Source organism: Trichosurus vulpecula, chromosome 3, assembly GCF_011100635.1.
Source record: "Trichosurus vulpecula isolate mTriVul1 chromosome 3, mTriVul1.pri, whole genome shotgun sequence".
Taxonomy (NCBI): domain Eukaryota; kingdom Metazoa; phylum Chordata; class Mammalia; order Diprotodontia; family Phalangeridae; genus Trichosurus; species Trichosurus vulpecula.
The window spans coordinates 217863724-217881952 of record NC_050575.1 but is presented as its reverse complement, the minus strand read 5'-3'; the positions used below and the strand labels follow the sequence as shown (position 1 = coordinate 217881952).

Below are 18229 nucleotides of genomic sequence, written 5' to 3'. Positions count from 1 at the left end.
GATAAGTAAAGATACTGAGTACCACCCATTTTTGTGGAATATCAAGAAAGTGTTAAAACTAATTATCTGAAATAGAAAACAAATTGATGTACAAAGCTTCCAAGTAATGATTTAACAGTAATGGTCCTCAGGGTACCATTAAGTCAGGTCAATTAATTCCTCAGTAATTAATGACAAAGGAGTGAATTACAGAGCTTATTTTTATAACAAAAAGAGGACTAAAAAATTACAGCAATCTTGGGAAACTTATTCTGAACATAATTCAATTGGACAAGTTGTTTGATTTGGTTATTTAACTAGCTTGCTTCTCTCAGGCTTTCTTAACCCAAATTCGTACTGTTGGCAACACTTAGTGGTCAAAGTGAAATTACCCCCGGAAGTCCTTGCCCTGCAGATGATGCCCTTTGTAACCAAAAAGCTCACTTTAAAGGGGCCTGCAGTCTGAACTAATCTCCTGGGAAAGAGGAGCTTATGGTTTGGAGTTAGCCATCATCCCTCATCTTCTAGCTGCCAGAAAGGGAAACCCAATCTTAAAAGGTTACACTACTCAACTTATATTTAACTTCTAGCTCAAGAAAAAAAAAAGGAGGCATTGCTTATCCACTAAGACTGGAAAAGGGAACTTAACCTTTTGTTAACCATCCTTTCTCCAGCTTCCAGTAAGGGGAACCTAGCTTTTAAAAAGAGACTTACAGTCCTGTGATTATTTTATTCCTACAAAGACATATGTCTTACTCTAAATTATCTGCTACTAAAAGATAGTCTTATCAATCTATCTATTCACTAAATCTACAGGTAACCTAGACTGAAGAGAATATCTATGTTAGTTTGGCTTAGCTATTAGGTCTAGTTTTTCCTAAAGAAGGAGGCTTAATCCTACACTCAAGCTAAAAATAAATCAAAGTAATCAATACTAACTGATTTAAAGGGTATTCTTTTCAAAAGCAACAGATAAAATATGTATGAATGGCTTGGTCTGTCTAATTTGTGACTGACACTAATTTCCTAAAGTAGAATTTGTCATTAAAGAATCAGTTACTCTACAAGCATTTATTAAGTGCCATGCATTGGCTAGACAGAAAAATTCAATAGTCCTTGCCATTAAGAGCTTATTTCTCCCCAACTGATAAATGATCAAAGGATATGAACAGGCAGTTTTCAGAGGAAGAAATTAAAACTATCTATTGCCATAGGTAAAAATGCTCTAAATCACTATTGATTAGAGAAATGCAAATTAAAACAACTCTGAAGTACCACATCACACCTGTCAGATTGGCTAACATGACAAAACAGGAAAATGATAAATATTGGAGAAGATGTGGGAAAATTGGAACACTAATGCATTTTGGTGGAGCTGTGAACTGATCCACCCATTCTGGAGAGTAATTTTGAACTATGTCCAAAGGACTATAAAAATGTGCATACCCTTTGACCCAGCAATTCTACTTCTAGGGCTGTATCCCAAAGAGATCATAAAAATGGAGAGAGGACCCACATGTACAAAAATATTTATAGCAGCTCTCTTTGTGGTGGCCAAGAACTGGAAATTGAGGGGATGCCAATCAATTGGGGAATGGCTGAACAAGTTGTGGTATATGAATGTAATGGAATACTATTGTGCTATAAGAAATGATGAACAGGTGAACTTCAGAAAAACCTGGAAAGACATATATGAATTGATGCTGAGGGAAGTGAGCAGAACCAAGAGAACACTGTACACAGTGACAGTCACAGTGTGTGATGACTGACTTTGATAGACTTAGCCCTTCTCAGTGATGCAAAGACCTAAAACAATTCCAAAAGACTCATGATGGAAAATGCCATCCATATCCAAAGAAAGAACTATGGAGTCTGGATGCAGAGCGAAGTCAACTATTTTCCTTTTCTTTTCTTTCTCATGGTTCCTCCCATTCATTCTAATTCTTCTATACAACATGACTAATGTGAAAATATGTTTAATACAATTGTATATATAAAGGCTATATCAGATTGCATGCTGTCTTAGGGAGAGGGGAGGGGAGAGAGAGGGAGAAAATTTAAAATTTATGGAAGTGAATATTGAAAACTAAAAATAAATTAACCAAAAAAAAGCTCATATCCTGACAGTGGATACAACATACATGTATCAGGTATAAACAAAATAAATACAAAATAACCCCGTGGTTACTAGCAGTTTGGGCAACCACATAAGGAAATTAGTCAGTCAATAAACATTTATTAAGCGCCTACAATGTGCCAAGCACTGTGCTAAGCACTGGGGATACAAAAAGAGGCAAAAGACAATCCTTGCTTGCTGAGCTCACAAACTAATGGGGGAGACAAAAAACAGGCAAATACATACAAAAGATATATACAGAAAAGTAGTAAATAATTAAAAGGGGGAAGACACAAGATATAAAAGGAGTTAGGGAAGGCTTCCTGTAGAAGATGGCATTGTAGATGAGACTTGAAGGAAGCCAGGGAAACCAGGAGGTGCAGATGGAGAGTGAGAATATTCCAGGCATGTGAGATAGTCAGAGAAAATGCCCAGAGCCAAAAGATTGAGTGTCTTGTTTAAGGAATAGCAAGGAGGCCAGTGTCATGGATGGAAGAGGACTTGTCAAGGAGTAAGGTTCAAGAAACATGGAGAGGAAGGCGGAAGCTAGGTTATGAAGGGTTTTGAATACCAAACAGAGGATTTTGGTTTTGATCCTGGAAGTGACAGAGAGCCACTTGAGCTAATTGAATAGGGTGTGATATGGATGGATGAAAAATTGGAGTGGTGAGAGAGTTGAGGAAGACAGATCCACTAGCAGGCTACTGTAATAGTCCAAGTGTAAGGTGATGAGGGCCTGCATAAGGGTGGTAGCAATATCAAAGGAGAGAAGGAGGTATACAAGAAAGACGTTGCTAAAGAGAAATTGGCCGGTCTTGGCAATAAATTGGATATTGGGGGGGGGAGGAGTGAGAGAAAGTGAGGAGTCAAGGGTGACACCTAGCTTATGAACCTGAGGGACTGGGATGATAATGTCACACTTGACAGTAATAGGGAAGTTGGGAGTGGGGAAAGATTTAGGGGGAAAAATGAGCTCAGTTTTAGATATGTTAAGTTTAAGATGTTAAATCTACTCAATATTCAGTTTGAGATGACCGAAAGCCAGTTGGATAAGGTTCATGAAGGTCATGGAATCTTGAAAGAAACCAGAGGTTATAAGTGGTCAAGGTAGATAAGGGGGTTCATTCCAGGCATGAGGGCACAGCCAGGGCAAAGGCATTGAAATGAGAGCTGGAATGAGATGTATTTTGGCATAAATGTTTTTATGGCCTGCAATAGGAGATGTAGAGTGTTTCTGCCCAACTTTCCTTCTTCCTTCTGCATTCATTGGAGCAATTGGCTTTCATAAGAGACCAGAATGAGATTGTGAACAGCATCTGAACTAGAGTTGGAAAAGAGAGAACCTGATTGCTGGCTGAGACAGAGAGGAGAGAAAAGGAAGAGTAAGTTGACAGGTAGAGACCCGTTCTGAATCTTCTGATCCCTTTTTTTATTGTTTAGCTTTTTCAGTCATATCCAACTTTTCATGACCCTATTTGGGGTTTTCTTGGCAAAGATACTAGAGTGGTTTCCCCAGCTCATTGTACAAATGAGGAAATTGAGGCAAACAGGACTAAGTGACTTATCCAGAGTCACACAGCTACTAAGTGTCTGAGGCCAGATTTGAACTCAGGGAGATAAGTCTTCCTGACTCCAGGCCTAGCACTCTATCCACTGTGCCATGTAGCTGCTGTCAGCTTGCCTGGTTCTTGACAAGTAGTGTTCTCCAGAGCTTGACCTTCATTAAGGACTATCGGTTTGAGGGGCACCCAGTGACTATTGGAAATATTTTATAATGTAGTGCTTCAAAAACTTTGAGGACATATAATGGACATATGGGAGGGTAGACGAAGCAAGAAATGTATTACATGAAATAGTATCTGAAACAAGTATATTCCAGCATCCCTAAGAGATGAGATAAATGTTGATGATTTTAAATAAATGACAGAACTAAACAAGCTCTCAGAGCCTGAATGTGGCAGTGGAGTGCAATATGTAGACCATTCTCTAGATTTTTCACTAGAAAGAACTAAATCATATTTACAGAGAAATATATGGGAAGGCAGTATAGTATGATGGACAGAGCAAAAGAATTGTAGTCAGTAGAGACCGGGGTTTGAATGCTGCCCATGTCATTTACTAGCTGTGTGGCCATGGGCAAGCCACTTAACCTCTCTGCACCTCAGTTTCCTCACCTATAAAATGATGATAATAATAACTATGGCATCTACCTAGCAGAGTTGTAGGGAGGATCAAAAGAAATAATGTTTATAAAGTATTTTGCGAATCTTAAAGCATTATAATAACTCTGTTATTATGAATATGAATCTCTGATAAAACTCAACAATATTGTCATTCCATGCATATCAATAACAATAATAGTCAGCATTTATAGAGCAGTTTAAGGTCCGCAAAATAAATTCCCTGTATTATTTCATTTGATCCCCCTGACATTCCCATGAAGCAGGTGCTATTATCATCACCATTTTATAGATTAGGAGATTGAGGCTCAGAGAGGCTAAATGATTTGCTTATGGTCAAGCAGCCAGGATTCATACCCTTCTCTTCCTGATTCCAAGTCCAGCACTCTATCCATCATGTCACAGTGCCTCCTATGTCTGGTATAAATATTATGGCCATATTGGACCATTTATTTTTGTTTTTATTTTTTTTAGAGTTCATTCTTTTTTTAAATTTAATATATTTAGTTTTCAGCATTGATTTTCACAAGAGTTTGGATTACAAATTTTGTCCCCTTTTCTACCCTCCCCCCCACTCCAAGACGGTGTATATTCTGGTTGCCCTATTCCCCAGTCAGCTCTCCCTTCTGTCACCCCACTCCTCTCCCATCCCCTTTTCCCTTTCTTTCTTGTAGGGCAAGATAAATTTCTATGTCCCATTGCCTGTGTATCTTATTTTCTAGTTGCATGCAAAAATTTTTTTTTTGTTGTTTTTGAACATCTGTTTTTAAAACTTCGAGTTCCAAATTCTCTCCCCTCTTCCCTTTCCAACCACCCTCCCTAAGAAGTCAAGCAATTCAACATAGGCCACATGCGTATCATTATGTATAACCCTTCCACAATACTCATGTTGTGGAAGACTCACTATATTTTGCTCCTTCCTAACCTATCCCCCTTTATTGAATTTTCTCCCTTGACCCTGTCCCCTTTCCAAAGTGTTTGTTTTTGATTACCTCCACCCCCATCTGCCCTCCCTTCTATCATCCCCCCTATTTTTTATCTTCTTCTTCCTCCTTTTTTTCCTGTGGGGTAAGTTACCCAATTGAGTGTATGGTATTCCCTCCTCAGATCAAATCTGATGAGAGCAAGATTCACTCATTCCCCCTCACCTGACTTCTCTTCCCTTCCTACAGAACTGCTTTTTCTTGCCACTTTTATGTGAGATAATTTACCCCATTCTATCTCTCCCTATCTTCCTCTCTCAATATATTCCTCTCTCATCCCTTAATTTGATTTTATTTCTTTTAGATATCTTCCCTTCATCTTCACCTCTCCCTGTGCCCTCTCTCTCTCTCTCTCTCTCTCTCTCCCTCTCTCTCTCTCTCTCTCTCTCTCTATATATATATATATATATGTATATATATATACACATACATATATATATACACACACACTCACACATACATATATATACATAAACATATGTATATATATGAATATTCCCTTCAGCTATCCTAATACTGAGGTCTCATGAATCACACACATCATCTTTCCATGTAGGAATGTAAACAAAACAGTTCAACTTTAGTAAGTCCCTTGCAATTTCATTTTCTTGATTACCTGTCCATGCTTCTCTTGATTCTTGTGTTTGAAAGTCAAATTTTCTATTCAGCTCCGGTCTTTTCACTGAGAAAGCTTGAAAGTCCTCTATTGTATTGAAAATCCATATTTTGCCTTGGAGCATGATACTCAATTTTGCTGGGTAGGTGATTCTTGGTTTTAATCCTAGCTCCATTGACCTCCGGAATATCATATTCCAAGCCCTTTGATCTCTTAATGTAGAAGCTGCTAGATCTTGGGCTATTCTGATTGTATTTCCACAATACTTAAATTGTTTCTTTCTGGCTGCTTGCAATATTTTCTCCTTGATCTGGGAGCTCTGGAGTTTGGCAACAATATTCCTAGGAGTTTTCTTTTTGGGATCTATTTGAGGAGGCAATCTGTGGATTCTTTCAATTTCTATTTTGCCCTGTGGCTCTAGAATATCAGGGCAGTTCTCCTTGAGAATTTCTTGAAAGATGGTATCTAGGCTCTTTTTTTGATCATGGCTTTCAGGTAGTCCAATAATTTTTAAATTATCTCTCCTGGATCTATTTTCCAGGTCAGTTGTTTTTCTAATGAGATATTTGACATTGTCTTCCACTTTTTCATTCCTTTGGTTCTGTTTTATAATATCTTGATTTCTTATAAAGTCACTAGCTTCCACTTGCTCCAATCTAATTTTTAAGGTAGCATTTTCTTCAGTGGTCTTTTGGACCTCCTTTTCCATTTGGCTAATTCTGCCTTTCAAGGCATTCTTCTCCTCATTGGTTTTTTGGAGCTCTTTTGCCATTTGAGTTAGTCTATTTTTTAAGGTGTTGTTTTCTTCAGCATATTTTTCAGTATTTTTTGGGTCTCCTTTAGCAAGTCATTGACTTGTTTTTCATGGTTTTCTCGCATCCTCCTCATATCTCTTCCCAATTTTTCCTCTACTTCTCTAACTTGCTTTTCCAAATCCTTTTTGAGCTCTTCCATGGCCTGAGAGCAGTTCATGTTTTTCTTGGAGATTTTTGTTGTAGGCTCTTTGACTTTGTTGACTTCTTCTGGCTGTATGTTTTGGTCTTCTTTGTCACCAAAGAAGGATTCCAGAGTCTGAGACTGAATCTTGGTGCGTTTTCACTGCCTGGCCATGTTCCCAGACAACTTACTAGACCCTTGGGTTTTTCGGCAGGGTATAACTGCTTGTAGAGTAAAGAGTACTATGTTCCAAGCTTGGGGGGATGCGCTGTTGATTTCAGAGCTATTACAGCCAGCTCTGCCACACCAGCACTCCTCCTTCCCCAAGAACCCCCAACCTGGATTGGACTTAGATCTTCAGGAGGCTCTGCACTCCTGCTCTGAGCAGCTACTTAATTCCTCCCACCAGGTGGGCCTGGGGCCAGAAGCAACTGCAGCTCTAGTTCTGTAGCTGCCCCACCTCCGCTGCCCCCAGGGCGGTGGCTGAACCACTGAACTCTATCACCCTGTCCCCAGCAGCTTTTCCCACTAACCTTCTCTGTTGTCTTTGGTGTTTGTGGGTTGAGAAGTCTGGTAACTACTGCAGCTCACTGATTCAGGGGGCTAGGGCCCACTCCACCGGGCTCCCAGTCTAGTTGGTCCTGCTGCCACCCACCCACCCTGGGCTGGGCTCTGCTCCACTCTGCTCCCAGCTCCGTGTGCGAAAGACCTCACCCAGCAACCATCCAGGCTGTCCTCGGCTAGAGCCCTGCTTCCCTCTGCTATTTTGTGTGTTCTGCAGTTCTAGAATTGGTTCAGAGTCATTTTTTATAGGTTTTTGGAGGGACTTGGTGGGGAGCTCAAGCTAGTCCCTGCTTTCCAGCCGCCATCTTGGCTCCGCACCCCTGAATTTATTTCTAATGATGATGATGGTGTGGAAAAACCTCTTTGCTTAATTTGTGATGACGTTTTGGCTGCAGAGAGCATGAAACCAGTCAAATTAAAATAACATTTTAACACCAAGCATTCAGCATACTGCAATAAACCAAAAGAATATTTTGAACAACTTTTAAAATCTTCAAATAAAGAAAAATAACATTTTGAGAAATTTGTTACTGTCAACAAAAAGTATTTACTTGTTTCTTATGAAACTTCTTTTCTAAAAATTTGTTTATTTATTTTTAATTTTCAACATTCACTTCCATAAGATTTTGAATTTTAAATTTTCTCCCCTTCCCTCCCTTCTCCCCTCCTCTAGATGGCATGCAATCTGATACAGGCTCTGCATATACATTCACATTTCACATTAGTCATATTGTAAAGAAGACTTAGAACCAATGGGAGGAACCATGAGAAGAAACAAAACAACAATAAAAAAAAGAGACAAAATAGTATGCTTCCATCTACATTCAGGCTCTGTACTTCTTTCTTTGGAGTTATTTTGAAGTCATCTTAGATCCTTTCATTGCTGAGAAGAGCTAACTCTGTCATAGTCATCACGCAATGTGGCTGTTACTGTGCACGATGTTTTCCTGGTTTTGCTCATTTCACTCAGCATCAGTTCATAATAAGTCTTTCCAGGTTTTTCTGAAGTCTGCCTGATCATCATTTCTTATAGAACAATAGTATTCCATCACAGTCATATACCACAACTTGTTCAGCCATCCCTCAATTGATGAATGTCTCCTCAATTTCTAATTCTTGGCTACCACAAAAAAAGGTGCTATATATATTTTTGTACATGTGGATCCTTTTCCCATTTTTATGATCTCTTTGGGACACAGACCTAGAAGTGGTATTGTTGGTTCAAAGGGTATGCACTATTTTATAGCCCTTTGGACATAGTTCCAAATTGCTCTCCAGAATGGTTGGATCAGTTCACAACTCCACCAATAATGCATCAGTGTTCCAATTTTCCCACATCTTCTCCAACATTTATCATTTTCCTGTTTTGTCATGCTAGCCAATCTGATAGGTGTGATGTGGTACCTCAGAGTTGTTTTGATTGGCATTTCTCTAATCAATATTGATTTAGAGCATTTTTTTCACATGACTACAGATAGCTTTAATTTCTTTATGTGAAAATTGCCAGTTCATATCCTTTAACCATTTATCAATTGGGGAATGACTTGTGTTTCTATAAATTTGAGTCAGTTCTCTACATATTTTAGAAATGTGGCCTTTATCAGAGATCCTAGCTATAAAAATTGTTTCCCAGCTTTCTGCTTCCCTTCTAATCTTGGTTGCACTGGTTTTGTTTGTGCAAAAACTTTGCAAATTAATGTAATGAAAATCATCCATTTTGCATTTTGTAATGTTCTCTATCTCTTGTTCAGTTGAAACTTCTTATTTAACTGCAAAAACTAAAAAGCCCTATGCAATAGGAGATCTTGTGTTACCTGTTGCTATTAAAATGTTAGGCATAGTTCATGGGAAAAAGTATGGGGATGAAATTCATAAGATTCCTTTTTCAAATTATACTGTTTCTAAAAGAATTTCTGTAATTAGTAATGACCAGTTCTAACAGCTTATTACCAGGCTTAAGGGCAGCCCAAAATTTGCAATTCAATTAGATGAAACAATTGATATTTCTAACGCGGCACAATTGTTACTTTATGTAAGGTATGTTTATGAAGGAAGCACTCATGAGGAATTACTGTTTTGTTGCCTTTTTGAAGGGCACAGAAGAGGGGAAGATATATAGCTTAAAGTCAATGGATTTTTCACAAATAAAGGTTTACAGTGGAAAGATTGTACTAGAGTCTTTACAGATGGTGTTGGAGCAATGATGGGTGAGAATGTTGGATTTGTAGCAAAAGTTAAAGCTGGTGGCAATGAACATATCACTTTTACTCACTGCATGATCCATTGGGAGGCACTTGTAGCCAAAAACCTAAATCACCAGAATTAGATGTTATGCTTCACAATATTATCAAAATCATTAACTTCATTAAAAGGCGTGCCCTTAACAGTTGTTTATTTTCAAACCTTTTGAAAGACATGGACTCCAACTACAAAAGTTTATTACTACATGCAGAGGTAAGGTGGCTCTCAAGAGGGTAAGTTTAAATAGATTATTGAAATTAAAAGATGAAGTTGTTATATTTTTGACTAAGCAGAAATCTGGTTTTGTTATTTTTTTTCCTAATGACTTGGTTTTCAAAACTGTTATTTGTTGGATATTTTAAAAAAACTCAATGATTTAAACATGTCATTTCAAGGTAAAATTGTAACATATTTATATGAAAAGATAAAATTGAAAGTTTTACTAAATAAAGTTAACATATGGAAGAATAGAGTGGGAAATGGTTCTTTAGAAATGTTTATAGCTACAATTTTATAATTTTTATAACCTTCCCAAAGATTTAATTGTAAGAGTTATAACTGCTCACCTGAAGTGCCTGGAGACACAGTTCCAGAAATACTTTCCTTCAAATTTTTACTCTAAAAAACTAAGTTGGGTTTGTTAGTAAACCACATTCAAATGAAATTAAAAACATCTACCATTAAAAGTTCAAGAAGAATTTGCCGAATTATCAAGCAACACAGGTTAAAACTTGAGTTTCCTAAAAAATTATTAAATGAATTTTGGCTTGCAATTAGGATAGAATTTCCAACAATTTCTGAAATGGCCCTAAACATACTTTTGCCATTTTGTACTATGTATTTATGTGAAGTGTTGTTCTCAGCATTGATGATTATAAAATCAAAATATCAACCAACTCTGAAAAATGTTGAAGATGCTGTATGTCTCACATACCTAATATTAGACCAAGATTTAATTCTTTATGTAAAAATAAACAAGCAGATCCATCTCATTAGCATGCAAATTTGCTGTCATCTTTAATAAATGGTAAAATTATATGTATACCGAAGAATTGTTTTAAAATAAATTTCTTTATGATTTATTATCAGTAAATGTTTGATTTGTATACCTATTTTATATACCTTACATATCCAGGGTCATGTAAAAATTTTTTGGGCAAAAAGGGGTCACAAGTGGAAAAAATCTAAGAAGTTCTGAGCTAGATATAAAAAGTCAGAATACAAAGAAATTAGAAGAATAAGGAAGAAATTACCCTTCATATCTATGGAATAGGTAAGAGTAGATGATCAAATAAATGATAGAAAGGATAAAAGTTAAAATGCAAATTTTGATGCTGTAAAATTAGAAAGCTTTTGCACAAATGTGTAACAGCTGTAATATCAATTAAGTTGGTACTTTTTTATTGTTTTAGAATGACAAATTAAGTGTCTTTGATTGAGCCTTACTAGGTACTAAACCCCAGGCCCAAATCCCTATCTACTAGGTGCTAAGCCTATGTGGGCGTGAAGCCCTCAGGGTCCTAAGGGGAGTTGCTAAGACCAGAACCAATAGTAGGAGCCTAAGTTCTGGTCACTCAGATGACATTTGATGATGGCTAAAGATTATATAAAGAAAGAGAAAAGAGCTATTTGCTTGAGGCTCTCTTTCTTGGCGGCTGGTAGAGACTCTGGGCACCTGTAATTAAGAGGCCTCCAGCTTGCAAATCAGGACATTGGGACTTTGTTAAACCCTGGTAACTATGCATTGCGATTTGAATCAGACAAGGTCTGTCTGTTGATGTTTGTAATTTGTTTGTATTTGCTCTGAAGCTCAGGGTGCTGGCTCTTTCCCCTGAACTAAATGAATGATATTTGAATGTTGGATTAAAGTAAGATTGTTAACCCCTCAATGTTGCTTTCCTTAGTAAAGCAGATCAAAAGAACATATGTTGGCAGCGTTCTTATTGTTGGGCCTGTGTTGGTCTTTCACCCCCACAGCAGCTGCTAGCTGAATTGTTGCAACAACAGCTTAGGACCAATTAACTAGGGAAAAAAAATCTTTGTGGCACATTTCTCTGGTAAAGATCTGGCTTCTTTTTTAAAAAATATTTGATTTTTTTATTTCTAATTTTCAACATTTAGTTCTATAAGTTTTTGAGTTTTAAATTTTCTCCCTCTTTTCCCCACCTTCTCCCCAAGATGGGGTGCGATCTGATTTAGACTCTACATATACATTCATATTGAACATATTTTCATATTAGTCATGTTGTAAAGAAGAATTATAACCAATGGAATGAACCACGAGAAAGAAGAAAAAAAACAAAAAAGAGAGAGAGCAAATAGTATGCTTTGATGTACATTCAGACTCCATAATTCTTTTTCTGGGTGTGGACATTATTTTCCATTATGAGCCTGTTGGAGTTGTCTTAGAACCTTGCATTGCTGAGAAGAACCAAGCCTGTCAAAGTTAGTGTAGTAGCAATTTAGGCTTGAAGATCTTTCCTACCCATTAATAGGCCATGTGACCTGCTAACATCACAGGAAGCCTAAGTTCCATGTGGTGGGAGGAGCTTCCTGACAGGAAAAAGAATTTATATCACAGGAAATGGAGAGAGGACACAAGCAGTTATGGCTGCTAATGGCCATCCTCATGATTTAGAACAGAACAGGCTGACTTAGCTGTACTGCGAGTTTGTTTTGGGGAAGACCACAGCAGGGGGTCAGAGAGGTTTTGGGATGGTGAGGCTCCGTGTTGTGATATTGTGTATTGAATGGTTTACTGCTCTGATAGACTGGATAAATGGCTTGTGGGCTATGGCTCTCTGGTGTCCGAATAAATGGTTTACTTCTTCTACCTTCTATGCGGAGAGTCTCGTACACTTTGTGATACAGAACTACATAGGCACTCTGACAATTATCGTCTACATTGTTATTATTGCCTTACTGATACAGTTAGTCATCACACAACGTGGCTGTAACTATGTACAATGTTCTCCTGATTCTGCTCCTGTCACTCAGCAAAAGACCTCATTTCTAAAATATGCGAGGAACTGATTCATATCTATAAGAACAAGAGCTATTTTTTGCTATTACAAAAAGTGATGCTTCTGGGGCAGCTAGGTGGTGAAGTGAGTAGAGCACCGGCCCTGGAGTCAGGAGGACCTGCGTTCAAATACAGCTTCAGACACTTGACACATGTACTAGCTGTGTGACCTTGGCTCAGTCACTTAACACCAATTGCCCTGTCAAAAAAAAGTGGTGCTTTAAATGTTTTGGGGTATATGAGGACTTTCTTCTTTTCAGGGGGTTGGGTTATAAGCCCAATAGTGCAATCTCTTGGTCAAAGGTAAAGGGGACATTTTAGATACTTTATTTGCATAATTTCGAATTGCTTTCCAAAATGGTCATACTTATTCACAGCTCTACCAACAATGCCCTCATGTTCCTATCTTCCAACAATCTGTCTAACACTATCTATTGTCATCTTTGCCAATTTGTAACATGTGAGGTAAAACATAGATACAGATATAGATCTGTTAATTTTTCTGTATCATGGATATCAAACTTATCATGGAAATTTCATACAAAATGTTTTTTTTATTCAACTACTTCCTTTCTTATCCTATGTACATTTATTTTTATCTGTGCAAAAACTTTTCAGTTTCATGTAATCCAAGTTATCTAGTTAATCTTTTGTAATTTTATCTATTCCTTAGTTGGTTAGGAATACATTTCTTACCCATAGCTGTGAGAAGTTTATGATCTGCTTTGTTCCTAGTATTTTATAGTGGGATATTTAACATTAAGGTCACATATCCATGCAGAATGTGTTGTGGAACATGGCATAAGACATTGGTCTCAGTCTAGTTTCTGTGAGACTATTTTTAACTTTTCCCAGCAGTTTTTTTTAAAAAGTCATATAGGGAGTTCTTTCCTAAGTAATCTGTTTTCTACTTTATCAACTGCTAGATTATGGGTTTCATTATTCCTGATTCTCCTTTGTCTAGTCTGTTCCATTGATCTATCTTTCTATTTCCTTTTTTTTTTTGGCCCTTGTATTTCGTTACCTTTTATATGATGCTTTTGTAGCTTTGAACTAACATTTCAGATGCACCGAAATGGAGCAAGATATCAAATAGCAAAAGGTGAGTGCATTGCAATCCAAAATCTCAGGAGAGTTGTGATCAATAAACCATCTTTTTTTAACCTCAGGGAAACATGATAGCTTTTCAGGGCTTTCAGATTACAAAGGTAAATAGAGGACAAGATTACTTTTTCAACACATTGATATAGAATCTGCTGGATTGGGTGAGAACAGCTCTTAGAATGTTGCAAGAATGAAGTATTACTGTTTTCTTAGTTTCTTACTGTCATTTAAAGATAAATTCTATTATTTTGATGAATATCTTTGAAGCATCATATATATATATGTATACATATATGTATGTATGTGTATATATATATATATATACATATATATGTGTGTGTGTGTGCATATGTATAGTACTGGATTAGCCACTAAAATACAAAGGAAAAAAATTAAATCCATATCTGGTCATAATCTGTCATTGCTGGGTCACACTTTTCCCTTTGCCTTTCCCATTTTCCAGGTCTGTTTGATTGATCACACAACTCGAATGAGATAGTAGTCAACAAGTCTATTCTGGGTGTTGCAGCATATAGAGCAGTGGGCTTGAAGTCAGGAAGACTCATCTTCATAAGTTCAAATCTGGCTTCAGACACTTACTGGCTGTGTAATCATGGGCAAGTCACTTCACTCCATTTGCCTCAGTTTCTCAACTGTAAAATGAGCTGGAGAAGGAAATGGCAAACCACTCCAGTAGCTCTGATTATAATGATGAGGTCAGGGAACCATATGTTGAGGTTCAGCATGTTCAGGACCCCAAAACACGGACATGCTGGGTCCTGCTGAATGAATTCAACCCAAGTCTTTTTACAGCCAAAGAAACAAAATTTATTAAAGATTTTCCATACTGGGTAGACTCTTCAGGAGCCTGAGCACAAGCGGACCCGAACAATAAGACCCAAATTGAGTCCGAGCTAGATTGAATCCGAGCCTATCTTTCTATTTTCAAACCAATACCAGATTGTTATGATGATTACTGCCTTGTAATGTAGTCTGAGGTCTGGACGTATTATTCCTCCTTTGACCCTACTTGTTCATGTCATTTCCCTTGATATTCTAAATCTTTTGTTTTTCCAAATGAATTTTATTATTTTTCAAGTTCTATAAAATATCCCTTTGATAATTTGATTGGTATGGCATTAAAAGTGTGTATTAGGTTTGATAGTACTGTTATTTTTATTATAATGGCATGGCCTAGCCGTGAACACTGAATAATCCTCCAACTATTTAAGATGTTCTTTATTTCTCTAGGGAACACTCTGTAATTGCATGTATATGAGTGTTTTGCATGTTTGATAGATTGGTCCCCAGATACATTCTGCATTTCATAAGTTATTTAGAATGGGATTTCCCTTTCTATTACTGCCTCCTGGATTTCTGTTTCTATTATTGCCTCACTCTAATCTTACTGTTCATGCATATTAAGCCTTAATGTTTCCCTAATACACTTTATAGTCAGACAAACTGCTCTAGAGCCCAACTCCCTTTTATTTCTTATCAGTAGCTATTAATCTTGCTAAAATCATTCTCTTCCCAAGGTACTTCCTCCCCCATTGCATGACAGTGGCTTCTTCCTTATCATCATATTGGTCAGTTTCCAGAATACTTGGAACCCTTCTTGCTAAGCAAGTACTGATGGGCTGGGCTTGAGTTGGGGTGGATAAGTGGAATAGGGGAGCAGCCCTGAAACCCATAAAGCTACCAGATGTGTTTTTAGACTTCATATCTTCAGACTTCATATATGACCCCAGCTATCCTGTCAGTTTTACCCCTTGGCTATTGTAATATGGATTATTTGTGATTATATAGTCAGGACTTCATGTTTTAAAAATAATCCTTTTTTAAACTGTATTCCTCCTGTATTACCTCTTAGATACTCTGGGCTTTGAATTTTCTTTATTTGTTCCCTGAGGTTTTTTTTTTTTGAAACTTGCTTTCCTAAAGGCCAGGGCAATGATCTGCAAAATGGGGATGGTGACTAATCCAAATGGGGATATGGTTTGTATCTATACCATCCTCTTCAACACTCACCTATTCAGCCTCTTTCCATCTGGCCTTCGGTAGCTGCTGCATTAGATATGGGCTCCTCAGGTCAGCAAGAATATAAGCTCAGCCAACCTAGGCTCCCTAGGATCTCTGCAGGAGAATTTCATCCTCCAACCCCTTCCACCAAGTTTCCTCACATTCTATCCTCTATCACCCATAACAGCAAGGCAGTAAGTTCCCCAATCATGCTTACAATTTTTTAGGGAGAAAGAATGGATAGTGCTGGATGAGCAGTTATGCATGGGTTGTGATTACATTATTTTTCCCATCAAATCTACACTTTTCCTAAACTTCCTTATTTCTATTAAGGGTACCAACATACTTCTAATCATCCAAGTTTTCAACGTTGCTGCCAAGTCTGGTCATTTCTACTTCTACAACATTTCTTACATCTAACCTAGTCTTACCATTCACACAGTCACCATTTTAGTTCAGGGCCTCATCACCTCTTGCCTAGCTTAGGAGGCAATAGCCACCTCATTAGTTCACCTGCCTTGTCTCTTCCCCTCTCCAATCTATCTTTCAGACAGCCACCGAAGTCATTTTTCTAAAGCACAGGTTTCACCACGGCTCTTCTTTCTCAAACTCCAACAGCAGCTTATTGACCCCAGGGTCAAATAGGATCATACTTTTTTAATGTCTCTTCTTTGTTTAATTTTTATGATGTATGTCATTATTAGTAAAGTAATATTTGTATATAATTTATACATAAGTACATACACATATGTTAAGGGAATATGTATAAAAATTTTTTTACTGATAGGAATGGACAACTAAAAATGTTTGGAGACCACTGATCTTGGGTACACATGTAGCTATTTAGTAGTTTTTCAATCGTGTCTGACTCTTCATGGCCCCATTTGGGGGTTTTCTTGGCAAAGATACTGGAGTGGTTTGCCATTTCCTTCTCCAGCTCATTTCACAGATGAGGAAACTGAAACAAACAGGGTTAAGTGACTTGTCCAGGATCTCACAGCTATTAAGTGGCTGAGGCCAGATTTGAACTCAGGATGATGAGTCTTCCAGATCTCCAAGCAAAGTGCTCTATCCATTGCTCCACCTAGCTACCCTGGGTACACATGGGTATACATAATTAGTCCAGAATCTCCTATCATTATAAAGAACTCTAAAATGATGTATTCACTTCCCCCCCACCAAGTTTTTAAACATATTTATTTAAAGTTTTGAGTTCCAAATTCTATTCCTCCACCTCTCCCTAAAAATCAATGAGACATAGGTTATATATGTGCAATATTAGTCATTTTGTAAATGACTCAAATAAAAAAATGAAAGGAAGAAAGTGAAAAATAGCATGCTTCAGTCTATATTCAATCAATATCAGTTCTTTTTCTGGAGGTGGATAGGATGCTTCATCATTAGTAGTTTGAGATTATTTTAGATTATTCTATTCCTGAGAATAGTTAAGTCATTCACAGTTCTTCATTGAACACTATTGCTATTACTACGTGATGTGCTCACTTTTCCTCAAGGTGTTAAGGTCCCTCAACTTCCCTGTGATGTGATTTGGTATGGTATGACATGGCACAACTGAGATTAAGGCCTAGAAGGTTTTGTCAAAGATGCAGCAATCGGGGCGGAGCCAAGATGGCGGCTGGAAAGCAGGGACTAGCATGAGCTCCCCCGCCGAGTCCCTCCAAAAACCTATAAAAAATGGCTCTGAACCAATTCTAGAACTGCAGAACCCACAAAACAGCAGAGGGAAGCAGGGCTCCAGCCCAGGACAGCCTGGATGGTCTCTGGGTGAGGTCTATCCAACACAGAGCTGGGAGCTGGGAGCTGGGAGCTGGGAGCAGAGCAGAGCCCAGCATGAGCGGCGCGGATCAACCATACCAGGAGCCAGGCGGAGTGTGCCCTAGCGCCCTGAATCAGTGAGCCGCGGCAGTTACCAGACTTCTCAACCCACAAACACCAAAGACAACAGAGAAGGTTAGTGGGAAAAGCTGCGGGAGTGGAAGGAGTTTGGGTGGGTTCAGCTACTGGCCCTGGGGGCAGCAGAGGTGGGGCAGCTACAGCTGCAGTTGCTTCTGGCCCCAGGCCCACCTGGTGGGAGGAATTAAGTGGCGGATCAGAGCAGGAGAGCACAGCCTGCTGAAGATTTAAGCCCAGTCCGGGTTGGGGGTTCTTGGGGAAGGAGTAGTGCTGATGTGGCAGAGCTGGCACATCCCCCCCAAATGTGGAACATAGAACTCTCTACTCTACAAGCAGGCATACCCTGCTGAAAAACTCAAGGGTCAAGTTAGTTGGTTGGGAATATGGCCAGGCAGCGAAAGCACACCCAGATTCAGTCTCAGACTTTGGATTCTTTCTTTGGTGACAAAGACGACCAAAACATACATCCAGAAGAAGTTAACAAAGTCAAAGAGCCTACAACAGAAGCCTCCAAGGAAAACAGGAACTGGTCTCAGGCCATGGAAGAGCTCA

The 18229-nt window shown here is 38.3% G+C and overlaps 1 protein-coding gene across 1 annotated transcript in view; it reads left to right on the top strand.

The window, feature by feature from the left end:
- The first annotated feature begins 3095 nt into the window (after positions 1-3095).
- Positions 3096-18229, top strand: part of NLRC4 (NLR family CARD domain containing 4) — a 48910-nt gene continuing 33776 nt past the window's right edge. The window contains 2 exon segments of the mRNA XM_036749926.1: positions 3096-3202; positions 13684-13739. Coding sequence (XP_036605821.1) covers positions 3096-3202; positions 13684-13739 — 163 coding nt within the window.